This window comes from Nelumbo lutea, chromosome 6 (assembly GCF_056320005.1).
Source record: "Nelumbo lutea isolate HS-2025 chromosome 6, American lotus-T2T, whole genome shotgun sequence".
Taxonomy (NCBI): Eukaryota; Viridiplantae; Streptophyta; class Magnoliopsida; order Proteales; family Nelumbonaceae; genus Nelumbo; species Nelumbo lutea.
In genome coordinates this window covers 13,797,534-13,814,875 of record NC_142689.1, presented here as the reverse complement: position 1 = coordinate 13,814,875, position 17,342 = coordinate 13,797,534, and the positions used below count along the sequence as shown (strand labels likewise).

At 36.9% G+C, this 17,342-nt stretch overlaps 1 protein-coding gene across 2 annotated transcripts; it reads right to left on the bottom strand.

Moving 5' to 3' along the window:
* Window positions 1-9: 9 nt before the first annotated feature.
* LOC148847470 (kinesin-like protein KIN-5C) lies at window positions 10-14,395 on the bottom strand. 2 transcript variants are annotated; one of them, XM_088948170.1, is made up of 23 exons: window positions 14,222-14,395; window positions 13,899-14,028; window positions 11,797-11,955; window positions 11,293-11,642; window positions 11,073-11,211; window positions 10,769-10,866; window positions 10,514-10,670; window positions 9,798-9,867; window positions 7,288-7,364; window positions 6,873-6,926; window positions 5,439-5,519; window positions 5,237-5,348; window positions 5,047-5,133; window positions 4,727-4,902; window positions 4,440-4,601; window positions 4,231-4,338; window positions 2,878-3,036; window positions 2,711-2,794; window positions 2,414-2,619; window positions 2,123-2,224; window positions 1,685-1,794; window positions 987-1,138; window positions 10-577 (listed from the first exon to the last, which is right to left on the bottom strand). In XM_088948170.1, exons 1-23 carry the CDS (start codon window positions 14,278-14,280, stop codon window positions 380-382), a joined length of 3,030 nt encoding a protein of 1,009 aa, XP_088804296.1. In that variant the 5' UTR covers window positions 14,281-14,395; the 3' UTR covers window positions 10-379. The 2 variants fall into 2 exon arrangements, with proteins under 2 accessions (XP_088804296.1, XP_088804297.1); XM_088948171.1 differs by having other exon boundaries at window positions 987-1,129; window positions 14,222-14,391.
* Between the last annotated feature and the right edge of the window lie 2,947 nt (window positions 14,396-17,342).

The window sequence follows — 17,342 nt, the reverse complement described above, 5'->3', positions numbered from 1 at the left end:
TATATTTCATTTTAGCATAAAAGGGTTAAATAAAGAATCATATTATTTGAACAACAAAGGATATAAATAGGTTCATTCTTAAATGGAGCAAACCGCTCAGAGAATGTGGCAATAAAACAGACCCTCTCTGAACCCAAACATGTGAAGCTTTGCCCAATTTACAATACATCCAAATTTTTTGTAAACCCCGAGCTGAGATTTATCATTTATTGATATAATTTGTAATATTCTCTCCCAAATAATAGCCCTCCAAAACACAACACAGCTACATTATCACCCCCATTACGGCATTACCCAGTCTTCTTATCTTTCAGCTACAAAAATAACATACAAAAAAAGTTACAAGTTGCAGAGCAGATGAGAAGAAATCACGACGGCTTCAATTCAGTTGAATGAGAGGTGAGCGCGGTATCAGAGAAAGCATTGACTCCTTTGAGACCAATGCTTCGAATGGATTGTTTTCTCGGAACTCCTCGAGGAGGGCCTCCATGGGCATGCATTTTAAAGACTCAATCGTCCCCTTGCTCGGGACATCTGGCTCTTTTCTTGTTGGAGTTGAACCAGTCGGTTCATAGTCCTGCACATTTATTTAAAAACTAGTTAACGAAACCAACATATCCATGCATCATATACTAACTTGGTTTATTATATGAAGTATAATCAGTTCCACGAAAAGATCACAGGAAAATGTTAAAAGTATAAAAGGAACCAATAATGACATGTTTATAAAATAAAAAACAATGATGTTAAATATACTACTATATACATATCTAAAATTCCTGTCCATCATTCTACGTAAGTAATCCTGACTCTTGTAACTGCCCTTTAAAGGATTTCAGGAATAACTGAACAAGCCAGAAAAGCATGCCCTTATCTCCATATTGTAACTAAATTCCAACAAGCCTTGATTTTTGGAAAGTGGGATTAGTATTTCAAGATTTACAATAAAATCATGATGTTCAAAGTTTGATGACCAGTCAGTTTACCATGTATCTCTGCCGGAAAGTGTCTTGTGCTCTCTGTTTAATCTCTGCTGCCTGACCCAAATGATCCTCCCGAAGCTTCTGCATGGTTTCTGCATGAGTGTCAACAGAAGCCATGATACCAGAGATTGACCTCCGCTCTTCGCCTGATACACCTATAGAAGCAATTTTTCAGTCAAAAGCCAAACATAATACAATAAAATGCACCTATGCTTGTATCCAGCACCGGATCCATATCTAAAACAATCTCAGTATAGAGTATGAATAGGTGAACACACATTTATTTACAGACATTTCAATATAGTTTTTCATCTTTACGTTTAAAAGAACAAAAAAAGCACATGCACCAAGTAAACAACTCATATAACCTCTGCATTTAGAAGAACTCCCACCCCCAATTTCATTAATATATGATAGAAAAGTTCAACCATTTTGTACTTAATTGCGTTCTATCTCAAAAGGAGAAAAATCACACATAATATTGCTGGTAACAATACATGATTCTTTGTCATTGATAGGAGTTCTCTCACACCACCATCAAGAAACTGAGAGCTTAGTTAATAAGGTGCCAAGGTTGAAAATCAGAGATCCAATGAAAAGGTAATGAAGATTAAAAATCAGAATTCTTCCCCCACCCTCCACATACACACACAAACCAAGAAGTCTTTCTAAACCAAGAAATGATAGAAGAGCACGCTCACTTTCAAACTGCTTTAGAATATCTTCACTAGAGTTCACCACATCATGCTCTGCTGCAGCCCTCGCAGAACAGATCTCAGCATCATGTTGGTCATTACTTTCAGAGGCATTCCTATCCAAAAAAAAAAAAAAAACAAAACAAAAGGAGAAATAATGATGGAAGCTAAGAAGGCTTCACAATACAGATGGAATCAAAATTAACATTAGGTGTCAATTCAAAATGATCCTGGGATATGTTACTATAGTTTTTCCTTAATCAGAAAGCAGGAAATAAGTATTCGCTGTTCCTCGGGAAAGAAAAATAAAATCAACATTTTCTTCAAAGCTGCCTTAGTTTATGCAAATAGGTCACACAAATAACAGGACTACCCTTCGTGTCCAAATTGTTTGCCATGGAGCCAAGAGGGAAAAAAATAAATGAAAAACTACTCATAACTAACCTAACAAGCAATGCCACAGCTGAAACATGGCCACTGTTCATCTCATTCACGGATTCATGTATCATCTTGTAGTGCTTATAAGCGTTATCTGTGGTGCTTATACTGGAGAAAAAAAATAAAAATAAATAGTTATATAAATTTTCATATAACAAGAATACTATAAAATCTAAGAGTAGTAGGTAAATATTAGATGTAATATATGACAAAACTATCATATAAAAAGGAAAAAGTCAGTTCCCAAAAACAGTTAAGGGCTCCTTTCATTAAAATATCTGAGCAGAGAAAACTGACCATTTCTGTAGGAATGACTCCAAGCGACAATGTTTGGCAGCAGAAAAATCAGCACCATCTTTAGCAGCATTCTCTGCTTGCATCGAAAAGGACTGCCACTTCCTTTTGGCATTAGTGGTTATACCCTCCATTGATGAAGCACACTCTTCCAAAAATGCCTTGTTTCCAGCAGCAGTGTCTCTTAAACCAATAAGCCTAGCATCCACCTGCACACTCAGATGTCAAGCCAACTTAGAGAACTAAAGACAACAAATAAGAATAAAACTATAAGAGACTCTAAAGGACACCAAAACAGACCAGCTCTTTTTGACGATGTATGTGATTAGAAACCAAGGCTGCCATATCTGCTAAAAGCTTCTCTGCTTCAGACTTTGACTGCTCCTGCGATGTTATGTGCAAACTAAATCAGAAAGATAAATAAATATATTTAACACATTTTATGCATCTTGGATTTCATAATATACCTCATAAGCTTTCTGAAACTCGGAAATACTATTTGCCTGAACCTCATGAGCTTGATTTGCATGGCTTTCAAGTTTGTGAGACTCTTCCTCAAGCCCATCAAGAACTCCAAGAATAAAGGTGGATATCTCCCTGGAATGTTGAATACTGGCTTGGAATTTCTGTACAAATCAAGTTATGAAAAGGAAAAGAGAAGAAAGTAGAAAAAAGCACTTAAAGTGAGCAGGAATGCATAGCCAAAAGAGGAGAAATCCTTGCAGTGTTTTGAACTGCTTATGGTTGTATTCAGGCATAATACCAAAAAGATAGAAAAGCCTATAGGAAATTTTTTTTGATAAATAGCCTAGGAAATATTGCAAATGGAATGGGTTTACCACATCCAATAGACACCTTCAATGTCCCAGAAGAGACGTAGTTTTACTTGATTTTCAACAAGTATTTGTTTTGGTCCACTGTTAATCTACATGACATGGACAAAAGTAAAGGGTGCATCTATGCCTTAGTGCGAGGACCCAAAAGTTGGATGAGAACTTGGATCAGAATAAGGGAAGGTAGAGAACCGAAGTGTTGAAAAACTCCAGAAGTTTTAGAAAGTGACACTAGAATGCTTATCTGCTATTTCATGATTTCTAAATTGTTAACATTGTTTATTTTCCTTCATTTCCATGATTCCCAACCAGTTACATTTAGTTATTTTTCCATTTTTCTCTGTTTTTCCATTCAAATCTAGCAAATGTTTGGGTAGTTGTGTTCACAAATATTTACTAGAAAAATCATCACTTCTTTAAAATTTTTAGTTGTAATAATTCATTCTATTTCAGTAGGTGTATCATGTATGACCAAAATACCGACTGCATAAACCATGTTTCACCATATGTGCTATTCAAAGCTAATTAGGACCACAACTCCAGTTGAAACATATTTCACAAATCACTTTTATCAGAAATTGACTCCATAACTGTCTGATCCACACTTTTGCCTAGGGTTAGCCTTCCACTAGACTGGTTCTAGGCACTAAGATATTGACTACAAATCTAAATATATAGACAACACAGAACATCCCATAATAGATAGCTAGCATGCACTAACAAGTCAAAGTTTCACACAACTAGAAAAGGATCCACATCGGGAGAAAGAGAAAAGAAAGAAACCTGCAAAGCATAAGTACTAAAAAGTTTCTACAAATATGGAGTAGTCCAGTCATCTATGTTTATTGGGTGAATAAAAAAAAAACAAGTTTGTCAGGATTCCACAAGGACTTTATGAGAAGAAAATACTTGCATGTCAAACTTTTCATAGCATATGCTTTAATCAAGGTTAAATGACAAAAAAAATAACAAAGTTTAGGAACAAACCTCACGCAATTCCCTTGCAAAAAGAGCCATCTCTCCTTGGTGACTTGACAAGGTACCTTGAAGATCAGCAAATATAGAATTGGCATCCCCAGCTTCTGTATCTAGAAACTTATGCAGAGAAAACAGGATGTCAAACACAGAGTAAAAAACATAAATAGAGCTCAAAAACAAAAATAAGTTTTCAAACCCAAATTCATAAATATCATTACTTTCTCAATTGAAGATGCATGTGTGGCAGTCAAAGATGAAATCTCTTCCAGGCCAGAATTAAGGCTTGCCTTGTGCAAGCGCACCACATTTTGCACAGCTTCCATGCGAGATATATACAATGACCTACAAGCTGCTACTTTCGTCTTTAAATCCAAAACCGACTAGAAGAAGAAAGTAGCAATAAACAGATAAAAAAGCAAAGGAGGAAAATGAGTAAACGAAAATTGTTAAATTGAGAAATAAAACAATGTCACAGCAAGGATGAAATCCAAGAAAGATAAAATACATTGTCATGAAAATCAAGGAATGAATGGCAGAGTTTCTCAATACACTGCAAGTGCTCATGTTGACGAGACATTGATGTAGCAACTTTGTTACATAGATCACCAACTTGTTCAGCAAGTTCTGACTGGAAGTTGTTCACTACCAACCGGTTTTTGGCATTCATTTTATCTTCCCTAGCTACAGTGTATCAAGGACAAAGATCAAAGAAATGAAACAACTAAATAATATTTAATATCATCATTCGTTTAATAAAGTTACAGTTAGCCATCAAAAACATAAGAATTAACATCTAATTCTAAGTTATAGAAGATATTAAGGTACCTATTTTTGAAAATAGCAAAGCATTATCCTGAAGAGACTTCTCCAAGTCAGATCGTAGAATGCATGCCTGATGTGCCAGAGCATTTTCTGGTTAACAGATTCAGAAGGATCAGAAAGATAAGCATACCCGTCAAACTCCAAGTGAATAGGGGAGAAAATAGATAAAAATACAGATGTAACAAAATAAGACCTGCTTTTTTCTGTTCAGATACAACATAATTTTGCTCCTTCAAGGCATACTGAGATTTCTTAAGTTCTTCTTCATCCATAGCCAGCAACTTCTTTTTATGGTCTAAGCTTTTCTACATCATTGGCCAATATTAAGTGCAAGTCCACATACGATCACCGAAAGCAAAATACCATATTGTATCATATATATTTACTTATATTACCTGCGTTATATCAAGTTTACTGCTCACATCAGAGGAATGACGAACTTCAGCATCATATTTCTCTTGCAGTTCTTCGATTTGCTGGCAAAATAAGAACAATGAGCACAACAGTAAAGGAGAAAAAATCAGAAGCATGTTTTTGCATGAATCTCCATGTGTGACATCAGCAACCAAAGAACACAAGTCACACGACAAGGCACATCTTGCTCAAAGTGCAAGGAACAAGAATAATGACACTTCACCCAAAATTATATTTTCATATTTCGTTAGGCTCTTTTTTTCCATTCGTTCAATATATTCTGTATATGTTACTGAATAATCATTTCTATAAGCACAACTGATTCTATTGCATGGTTAACTTAGTGGGTTTCTGAAGCCATGAATACTTGAAGTTTGATATGTTGGCAAATGACACTAATAAAAAAATTGAATATTGTGATGAATAATATAATGATAATACATAATCATCTTTCAAGATTACATATAATATATTTTCAGAAATAAAAAACTAAGGGAAGTGGCCACAGGACTAGGATATTAGAGCTGTCAATGGGTTGAGTCTGGTTCGTGACAGGGTGTACCAGTCTTGGACCAATTATCAACCAGTTCCATATAATAGACCCAGAACTGTCACAAGTATTAATCAGGCCTGATCCAATTATAATTGAGATCTATAACTACCAATAAATAACAACTTAAAAGTATTTTTGATAATATAACTTTATTAAAAATGACAGTAAAATATCTAACTGTTTATATGTTGATAAAACAAGTAAATTTACTAGGGAAAATCTATGATACCGAAAAGACATGGTGCCACTAGAGCTTTGACCAATCAAAACCTTACCCTGAATTTTGATAAATACCACCTGATTGTTAACACATTTATGATACCAGTAGTTTGGTCACAAACTTTTCGGATATCATGTGTTTTCGATATCATAGTTGAACCCATTTAACTAAAATTATCTTATACACTATCTATACAATTTACCCTTTCAGACATAAATATGTATAACAAAAATTACAAGAAAACCAGGAGGACTTCATATATTGTTAACTATATAATCGGTTTGGAAGAGCATAAACCAGTCCTGACCCTATTATTAATCAGGACAAAGCCACAGAACCAGAACAACATAATTGATTCAGTCAGTTCAGTTCTGTTGTGTAGACCAAAGCCATTAACATCTCTGTAGGATATGCAACTAACCAATAGGGCAAGTATACCATTTCAATCTTTAGTCCTTTTCAATATTCTTTTTTTCTTTCCTCGTCAAGTTATATTGTCTGTGAATGAAAGCATAGACCATCCCACTCGAACAAAGCAATAAAGAGGCCTTATTGCCTCACATCCATTTTGACCAAACTTCCATGGATCTAGCAGTGTATAAGCAATTCCGATGTACAAAAGCAGCAAAACCTTGAACTGACCTTCTGATTGGCCTCCAAAATAGCTCCCATCTGTTCAATTTGCTCTGCCATTGCCTTCACACAAATACATAAAATACATGAGTTAAACAGTGATTCTCTTTCATTGGATCAGCAGAGGGAAATTGAATATGTGAACATAAGGGAAGCCATAACAGAACAAAATCAGCTATAGATAAGAAAAATGAACCTAAGAGCCAATTCTTCAAAAAGATCAACCCCATATTTAGAGAATAAAATACAGCAACATAGAGGTGACTTTATCTTACCATTAGCCACAATTTAAGAAAATGGACAAAACAATGACGGTCACACCAACACAAAGTCAAGTTAAAACCATAATTAAGGATCACTAACCACGATAAGCTGAACATATTCCATTCGCATGGCATGAAACTGCCAGGGAGAGAAACAATACCTTCCTTTCACTCTCCTCCTGAAAGTATCGCTCTTTAGGAACATAAACTCCATTTTTCTCACGTGCAGCATATAACTCTGAAGGAAATATACAGAGTTGTTTGAAAGTCAGAAAACAACAAAACAGGCAAGCATACAATTAAGAACTAGAGTCAATATGTTTCAGTCCCAAAATTGACACAACTAAAAGGCTATGCAATGTCAAAAAAATGCATATTTTGATTACAACAATTCCAAGAGGAACACCATAATAAATTGACCAAGCCTGCACTTTGATTAAGACTTAGTAATTCATTCAGGAAAGTTAGCCATATATCCAGTTGATGTTTAGCCAATAGGCTGTTAGATTATTGCTAACCATTAAGGTTGAAAAAATATCAGATTCAAATAGACTAGATTTACATCCAAATCCATTCCATTAATATTATATTTGAATCAAATTTTATCCATCAGATTCAGAATTTATTCAGATCAGGTTCAGATTATATATATATATATATATATATATATATATACACTAACAAGAAACAAATTAAACTAAAAGAAAGAAAAAGGCCTACTCAATGCTGGTTAAGGCTACCCAGAATCCTTGGGAAAGGTAGACTACAGAACCAGCTACCAGCATTTTTTACACAAAGTGGATGCTCTAACATCACTCCAAGCAATGGACCCTAATAATGTTATATTATTAAAAAATGAACAGTATCATATCTCACCAAAAAATTGACTTGAAAACTAACCTGTATGAGGCTTGAAAAACTGAACTGATGAACCTTCAGTAAAAACACAACAACCAAGCCAACTTTCATGATAAATAAGTGCCAGCATCGGAAATTGAAGCTCACCTCATGGTTGGGAATCCTTGGAATTGCCACCCACCAAACTGGCAAACAGGGAGTGACAGGTCTCCCGGATTCAGAACCGAAAACCATTTTGAAATTTAGTGTATTCACAGCCAAGGAAGAATCTATCTAGGTAAGTTGAGAGAAAAAGAGAAAGGGTTAGGCACCCCTCTCTCTTGTCAGTGTGGGAATCAACATCCCTTCCTGAATTTACACACTTAGGCTGCATTTGTTTTTGGTGTAAATGTGAATCAACGTAAAACTCCACCACCAGATCGCATTTACCCACGTTTGTTTTCAGTGTAAATGCGGACCAGTGCAAAACTCCACTCCCAGTCCGTATTTTCACATGATTGTTTTCAGTGATGTAAGCCTCCCCATCGGTTGAATTTTCCATCAATAGTCAATGTAAATAATACATTAATTTTATCGATGTACTTTTACATCAATTATCACATAAAAAAAGTTCCAACAGTCCACTAAAATTTTAAACCCATCGGCGTTGAACTCCATTGTTTGAGTTTTACATCGATGGAGTTTACACCGAAAACAAACAGTCTTAGAAGAGTTACAGAAGAGAATAAGGGAGTGTACACCCAGCCATAACCAAAGGGATCAATTGTGAATGAGAATGTATCTGCCCCCTCCTATCCAGATCCCCAGTCAAGCGTAGGGACTTGAGCAAAAGGATGAGAGAGTACCAATGCTTTAAAAGCGCAAGGTGCAAAAAAAGCGCAAAGGACATTTTGTGCTCAAGGGGGAAGGCGCAAGGTGAGGTGCACGCCTTTTTCAAGCAAGGCGCATAATTTTAAAAAATCAAAAAAATGCAAAAAGAAATATAAAAAATCAAAATAACTTAAGAAAATAATGAAAGCAATATTAATTAGAAATGCAATGTTTAATTTTAAACTAAATATTTTTAAAAATCTTATTAGCTCAAACTAAAATACATAACCAAAGCATATCCAAAGTGAAAATGCAAACAATAAAATCAAGCATAGCATATAAAAAGTATAAAACATTCAATTTCTTTATTTCTTTCCTAATTGCACAATTTCAAATAGACAATGTGGTGTTAAACATATTTCATTCCTAATTCTACAAGCCACCTTTGTACCAAGCCCCTTGAGGCAAGCCCAAACAAATCCATGTTAAGGACTTAAACTTTTAATCCCTACAAAAAAAATGGTTTTACAATTTTAATTACCTTGTAGAAAATATCTTTTATTAGGAAGAATGAAGGAACAACATTAGCAAATAGAGGGGTTCTAGAAGCTTCAGTGAGTGAGCAAAGCGAGTGAAATTGTAAAACAATTGTTATGAAAAAAGTGAATGATTATTCAATCATGATTTGTTTTTAATGAATATTCTTGGTGATGCAAGTTGCAAAATCATTCTGCCTTGCACATATTCTTTGTAAATCCCACTATTCAATAGGTTTTAATTAAGAGGGAGTCATTTACTTTTATTTATTTTTTGTCGATCTTATGTAACATTTGGTGTATTTGATACATTAAATCTCTAGCGAAGAATTTAAATGGTAAGGGAACTCCCAAACATGAAACTACCTCACGATAAAACAAATTGGTTCTTCTTCCTTTTGGGAAAAAACAACTCATACATGGTTACTACAAGAGGTATTTATCATGAAATTAGAAAAAGTACCTACCCACTTTAAGGCGATCAATTTCTCCATACAGATCCGTAATAAGAGTTGACTTCATCATCTTTTGGTTGACCTACCAAACATACAGCCAATGGAGAAAAAATCAAGTAGAAGGAGAAAGGGGGAGAGAAGAGAGAGAATTGTAAAAACATGCAAAAAATTGTCAATAATCATACAAAAGGAAAAATATTGGATAAAAAATTGTGAAGTATGCAACAAAAACAAACCAAAAAAGAGTATTCACTCAATCTTCACATTCACATCTTGTTGTAACTATATCTTACAAACCAAAAAAAGGCACAAAGGTACAACATAGATTTTTAGTTAGTTTTTACTACTTAAACTGGTCATAGTTTTTTGTGCATCCTACAAAAAATATTTCCTAAACTTTAATCATCTGAATCATATAAGGTGAAATATGATGCACACAAAGCAACTGCATAAACACAACTATGTATATCAAAATCAAGCATTATGAATCTCGATACAAAACTTAATCATGTTTAATCTAAACTTCTTGTTTGATAAGTATTGGTATTAATGCAGGAGTATAGCCCATCAAGGAATAAATTGATGATGAAGAAAGCAAGCCACAAATGTTCCAAAAAATGCTATAAACAGCTTTCCTTATACAAGCCAATCAAAAAGGAAAAATTTTACTCATAAAAAAAGAATCATGTATAAGTTACTTCATTCACTAAAGGCTAGAAAATACAAACCTCAGGCTTATTTTTTATGTGCTTTGCCCTATGTGCATAGTCCAATGTGCTCAAGGTCTCTTCAAGACAATGAACAGCTGGTGACACAGTGGCAATTATGCATGTTTTGGTTCTTCCACCCAAAGAATCACGTAATAAGCGTGTGAGCTTGCTATCCCTAAATGCCAACCCACCAACATAACGATTATTAGCAAGAATTAAAAAGATAAGATATTGAGGTACTAAGGATTTCAGGCAAGAGGTTGAACTTAAAACCTGTAAGGAACATGGCCAAGATGTTCCACAAGAGCATTGATAACACGCCCTAAAGTAAGTAAGCTTTTGTTGATTTCCCCAGCTTCTCTTGCTCGGCCCTAAAACATTTAATAAGGCAAAAAGAATAAGAAACAGCATATAATGTTTAGAAAAAAGAAAACGAGAGAGTGATGAACAACCAGGAACTAGCAATTTGTTTATGTGTTTTCTAAAGTAGATCCAGAGCTTCAAGAAGCAACCACAAAAAAACATGCTCAGCCTATATAAATAACTCAGATAGCATAACAAATCAAAACTTTCATACCTCCCTAGCACCGGAACGGGAAATGTTCTCTGACCCAGCCAAATCAACCAAATTCAGCTTCCCACATTTAATAAGCTCCTCACCTTCTGGGGTTGCTTCCTTAATGTGAATTGTAATGGAAAAGAGAGAATGCGACCGGCTAAAATAAAGAACAGATTTTAAAAAATCAGAATTTGGACTCGATGAGAGAGAGGGAGAGAAGAAAAAGATAAAGTATGACCTCGATTGTTTGTTCAATAGGGTCTCTGCAGTGTGCCGTTTTGCAGATCCCCTCTCAAGTAGAGTAAAGATTTCACTGGCACTGGTAACTATTTCCTCCTCTAGTCCTCGGACAAGAACCCCACCTTTCCCATCCTCCATGAGAGGTAGTTGCTTCTTCTGTCTTTCCTCCAGAGCAACCTTCGATATTTCTTCCGGAGCAAGCAAATCAGTAATTTCCTCATTATACAACTCCAAGAAGGTGATCTTAACACTGTATTCTGCATTCTGACTCTCCAATGTATCAAATATTTGCTTAACAGCTCTAGGAATGACACCTGCTCCCGGAGGCAATTGTCCACTTGGCCCATTCTGCAATTACATTTTAGCTTAACATTAAAGCCCAGTACTAACCTCAGAAGTAATATACTAATAATAAAGGACTAATTAAATATCAACAGAAGTAGAAAACTTTCTCTGACATGAACATATAGACAAAACTGTATCTAATTATGTAAGTACCTACCTTTGATCTTTTGCATTCACCTTCCATTGTATATGTTTTCCCTGTCCCGGTTTGACCATAAGCAAAAATGGTGCAATTGAATCCTTCTAAAACTTCACTTACTATGGGAACAATAGCCTGTTCATACAAATTCTTTTGTTGAGCAGAAGGGCCAAAAACCTGCAAATACAATAAGTTCAAAAAGATTAAAAGCAAGATAAATGTTTGTAACAAGGAAATATTCGTAAATAGCTACCCAATTGACTCATACTTCATATTTCAGAATTAAAACATACTTCAATACAAATTACCAACTACCAAGATGAAATTCATCTCCCTGTGAGAACATAGTATCAAAGGCAAATCAGCTAAGCTACTAAATAGAATTGAACAGGTTAAATATAGAAAAAAAAATGATTGTGTGCTGAGTGATTAAGTGTTTATTGAGGAAAACACTATTTCCAACAAATCAACCTAAGTGTAAAATTAAAAAAAAAATGGATATCAAAAATGTATAAAAACATACGTATAAGAGAGACTTGGCTCTAGATGACTCTGTTGCGTGGACTTTCCTTAGTGGATGAAGTGTCCATGTTAATGAGCATTGGATTCTGACAGTCCAGAGATTCTTTACAGCCACTTAAACATAACACTTTCCTTTATCTACTTGCTACTTTTAATAAATGAATAAATAATATATACAGTGAATGCAATTTTCCTCTTGGCCAGTCTCACCAAGATCCAAGAAGACCAAGGTAAATTGTAAAGATAGGAGTCATCAGTCATCAAAGAAATCCCTCCAAATGGAATTCAGAGATGGATGAAAAAAAAAACAGTATTAGATGTCAAAGTGAGACTGAGAAAACAATATTGATCAACAACTCTTGTGAGTCACTATTCCATTTATGCCATCCTTTACTCTTCAATGCAGTTTTCTCAGTTCAAGACTTATAAATGTATTGTAACATGTTTCATTAATAACAGAGAATAAAACTTAGTTGTTTGCCATGCATATTTAAAGGAACTTCAATTTTGATTGCTAGCCACCTGCAGTAAGATAATAATGCTCTTGAATCATCAAGAAAATGAACAGAACTGTATTAAAAATAATGGACAGCGAGGAAATTGAATTTTCCATTAAGGCTCCATTTGGTTGCTAAGAAAATACACAGAAGCAAGTGAAGTTTAAATCAAGATACAAATACAACTAAAATTTTATTGTCTTAGATATGTTTGGTTGGAAAAAACATCAAAAAATAAATAAATAAAAATGAAATAGATGATGGTTGATAGCGTTCTCACAAGAACCTGCAATTTGCATTCTAACTTTCTAAGGTTTCATTGAATTGATGTAAGTTGCAACTGTTGCATTGAGATGGGAAGCTAACTGAAACCACCAATAATGAAAGATTGTGGGGATGCTCAGTTTGGTGTTGAAGCATGTGGATGACTGGATGAATTAATGTATGATACTGGAAGTAAACAAAAGAATATATTTGCCATAAATAATAAGTACATATAAGATCAATAGACTTTTAAGAAGGCAATTAACTATTAACTTCCAGACTGTAAATTATCTCAATTCGTTTAATGGGTTTTCAAGTATAATACATTTATCTCATGGTTATGACTGCTTGAAGAAATGTCTTTTAATTATAGTTAGAAAGGTTAATTATTTGAAAATCACTGAAGAAAAGATACGAGACAGACAGTGGATTGTTAGAAAAGAAGCAACTATCATCTTTAAAGAATGAATTCAATGGTACAGACTGAATGGCTCAACTGACATGTAATCATCTTCTTTATGTACCACTTACTCTACCTTGGTTTCAAATACAAAATAGAATAACAAAAGTTGCCCAACTAGAAGCAAAATATAACAAGCCCTCATACACTAACAGAAAAGGTCATTTCATCTAGGGAAAGGACCTGAGAACTTACGGAGTCGTTATAAAATGCATAAAACTACCATTCTGAACTAGGACGTTCCAAGACATATCCGATAACTATCTAAATTCTAGAATTGCAGAAGTTAAAAATGAAGTTACTCAAGTACAAGAGTAACTGAACCTATAATCCATAGAGAACAAAATCCAGAGAAGAAACGTGGAAAATCGGAATACCTTGTCGAAAGTAAAAACCCTATCGATCTGCTTCCCAGCAATATTCTGATAGACAGCAACTTCTCTCTGATAGTCGTTACAGGTCACAACTTGCGGTGCCTTGTTCCGCAGCTCTTCATCGCTGAACGGCCTGAAAATTTAATTGCAAGTAGGAAGCAATGATGAAATCAACCAAAAGATACTGGAATAACGCTAGTAGGTAGCAAATCCATAGTTGAAATCAAAACAACTAGAATGATTCATTCCCGAAAAGAAACAATGTAATAAATAAATAGAGAGCATTCAAGCCTAGCTCTAGAGAGTGAAATCTCATTAGTCATTACCTGCAACGAAGGATGACCTGAACATTCACACCTTTCTCTTTCTCGTGACGACCAGACATCTTGACGAGAAAAAGAAGGCGATAACGAGATAACCCGCACAGACCTTAACTGAGAGACTAGATCCGGTCTCCTTTTCTTCCTTGTTTTCCTCTCTCTCTCTCTGACTGTCTTCTGAAAAGAGAGCGGGCTGAGCGTGCAATTTGAAATATGCAGACAGACCCACTTGAAATTTTTAACGGTGGATGTGAAAGCCACGCCTCCTTGTGTTTTTTGAGAATTTCTGAATGTTGGATCAGATCAGATGGCATCGGAGGCTGCCAACATTTGAGCACCATATGACGAAATTATCCCTGTAGGAATTATGAATTGCCTATTTAATTAATCATCCGGGTACCGGGTTCGAAGCATGGAAATAATAATGTTTTACAAACTGATCCGACCAAGCTTCGATCAGGTGAATCTGTTGTACAGGGTGTTTGTTCCCTTTACGGTTATTAGTAAATGTTTATGGATGGTGCCATATAGGTATCATCTCAGTATTTTCTATCTCTTGCTTTTCTGTATGTATTGAAAATGTAAAAAATGAATTTTGTTTTATACGTATGTCAGCCGTTTGTATAAGTTATTTTTTTGAAGCTTTCACAAATGACCAAGCATCTATTTACTATTACGTTGAAGTGGCATCTAATTATCATAAATGGTGTAATTATTGTATTTCTCCATTTTACCAACAAATAAAGTACAAACATTTATTCAATAAACATAAATAGAACCAAATGCATACTTAATATAGATACACCCAAATAATGCCCAAATTTTGGATAATCCAAATGGGACCTGATGGTGCGCAATCCGACTGGTCTTAACTGTCAACGACCTTTGCCTCCAACTGTTGTAACAGGGAGCCTGAAACGAAGAAGATGAGGAATCTCCGGGGAGGAACTCGGTGAGATTACTCTAAAACTCAAGTTAGTATTCTCTTGAAGGCAAGATAAACCAGATGGCGCAAAGTTCACATACCTTGTTCTTGTTCTAGTAGTGATTTTGTCCACTTCGCTTAGTGGTCTATAGGTAGTATCGCCTTAAGTTGACGATGTTCCATGCTCAGGGTACTTGTTTGCCCTTTAAGGTTTCAAGCTCGTATGCCCCCCCAAGCGCTCTCTTTACTCTGTAGGGCCCTTCCCAATTTGGTCCAAGTTTGCCTACACCGGGTTTGGGCACCATGATCTTACGGAGAACCAGATCGCCGATGCGGAAGCTCCGCTTCTTTACTCTGGCATTGTAGTACCGAGCTACTTTTTGCTAGTAGGCCGCTGTCCGGATGTGCGCGAGGTCTCTGACCTCATCTAGTAGGTCGAGGTTAGTACGTAACTCGTCTCCATTTGTCTGGTCGTCATATGCTTCTAGTCGTGGTGTAGGTATTTCGATTTCCAACGGGATTACCGCTTCAGTGTCGTAGGTGAGGTTAAAGGGGGTCTCTCCCATGGCGGTTTTTTCCATAGTTCGGTGAGCTCATAGAACACTTGGTAGATCGTCCACCCACAACTCTTTGGCTCGGTCTAGTCGTGCTTCCAGTCTGCGGAGGATGGCTTTGTTCATTACTTATGTCTGACCATTTGCCTGCGAGTGTGCGACCGATGTGAAGTTCTGACGAATTCCCATATTTTGGCACTATTCTTGGAACTTGATATCCTCGAAATGTTTGCCATTGTTGGATATCAGTACCCGAGGTAGCCCAAAGCGACATACTATGTTCTTCCAAAAGAAGTTCTGTATGTTTCGGGTGTAACTGTTGCCAGAGGTTCAATTTCTATCCACTTTGTGAAGTAATCTACTGCCACCACTAGGAACTTTCTCCCACTTGTTGCTGGTGGGAATGGCCCCAAGAGGTCGATGCCCCATTGTGCAAAGGCCCATGTACTAGTGAGGTACTTGAGGTTGGCGGCAGGCTGATGGTGGATATTGGCATGCTTTTGACACTTGTCGCATTTTCTGACAAGCTCGACAGCTTCTGCCTTCATTGTTGGCCAGTAGTATCCTTGTCGAAGTGCCTTTTGGGCGAGGGCTCTGCTCCCCAGGTGTCCGCCGCACAGACCTTCATGAGTGTCGCGGAGTACGAGCTCGGCTTCGGTAGGTCGCAAGCAACGCAGGTAGGGGAGTGTGTAGGACTGTCAGTACAACCGTTCGTCTATTATGACGTATTTGGCTGCCTGGCGCTACACCCTCTTGGTTGCATTGCAGTCCGCAGGGAGGGTTCCATCTAGCAAGAAGCTCGCGAGTGGGTCGATCTAGCTCGGCTCTGCTTCAAGGACGGGAGTGACCTCCTCTGTCCCACCGAGAATGTTAGGCCAAGGTAAGTCCTCTATGTACACGGTTTTCATGGTGTTGTGACTCGTGATGGCTAACTGGGACAGGGCATCGACCTCAGTGTTCTCTGACCTTGGGATTTGCTTGATAAAGTGTGACTGGAAGTTGAGTGGAGCCTCATTTACTTTTGCCAAGTATGCGATCATAGAGAGCTCGCATTCTTCGTATTCGCCCGTAACCTGGTTAACCACGAGCTGGGAATCACTGCAGATAACTTGTTCTTTGCTCTTACCTTTTGCGCTAGGTTTAGCCCGGCTATTAGTGCCTCGTACTCCGCCTCGTTGTTGGATGCCGCGAACTCAAAGCGTAGTGTGTAGTGCGCAATCTGGCTGGTCTTAGCTGTCAACGACCTTTGCCTCCGACTGGAGCAACAGGGAGCCTAAAACGGAGAAGATGAGGAATCTCCGGGGAGGAACCCGGTGAGATTGCTCCGAAGCTCGAGTTAGTATTCTCTTAAAGGCAAGATAAACCAGATGGCGCAAAGTTCACATACCTTGTTCTCGGGGGGTAGGGAGCCTTTTATAACCACTTCGCGCACTCACTCTGAGGCTTCTATCAGGTCAGGTATGATTATTTATGTGCTTCTGCCAGTTCGGGTGTCATCTCCTCTGCGGGGACAGAACCACCACTGCTCCTTGTCGGAGCCATCTCTGTAACTAGAGATGGCAGGGTTAGGTGGCAGTGGCAGGTGGCCATTGGAATGCGGTCGTCAAGTGTCAGATCCCAAGTCAATCAGGCGCGCCGCCCCTGGATA

What these genes read in the sequence shown, in the direction of transcription:
- LOC148847470 (XM_088948170.1), bottom strand. Translation starts at nt 14,280, where the DNA reads ATGTCTGGTCGTCACGAGAAAGAGAAAGGTGTGAATGTTCAGGTCATC. An exon ending in CAGGTCATCCTTCGTTGCAG is followed by an intron (nt 14,029 to 14,221) that starts GTAATGACTAAT and finishes TTAAATTTTCAG; the next exon opens with GCCGTTCAGCGATGAAGAGC. An exon ending in ATCTGAACAGAAAAAAGCAG is followed by an intron (nt 5,134 to 5,236) that starts GTCTTATTTTGT and finishes TCTGTTAACCAG; the next exon opens with AAAATGCTCTGGCACATCAG.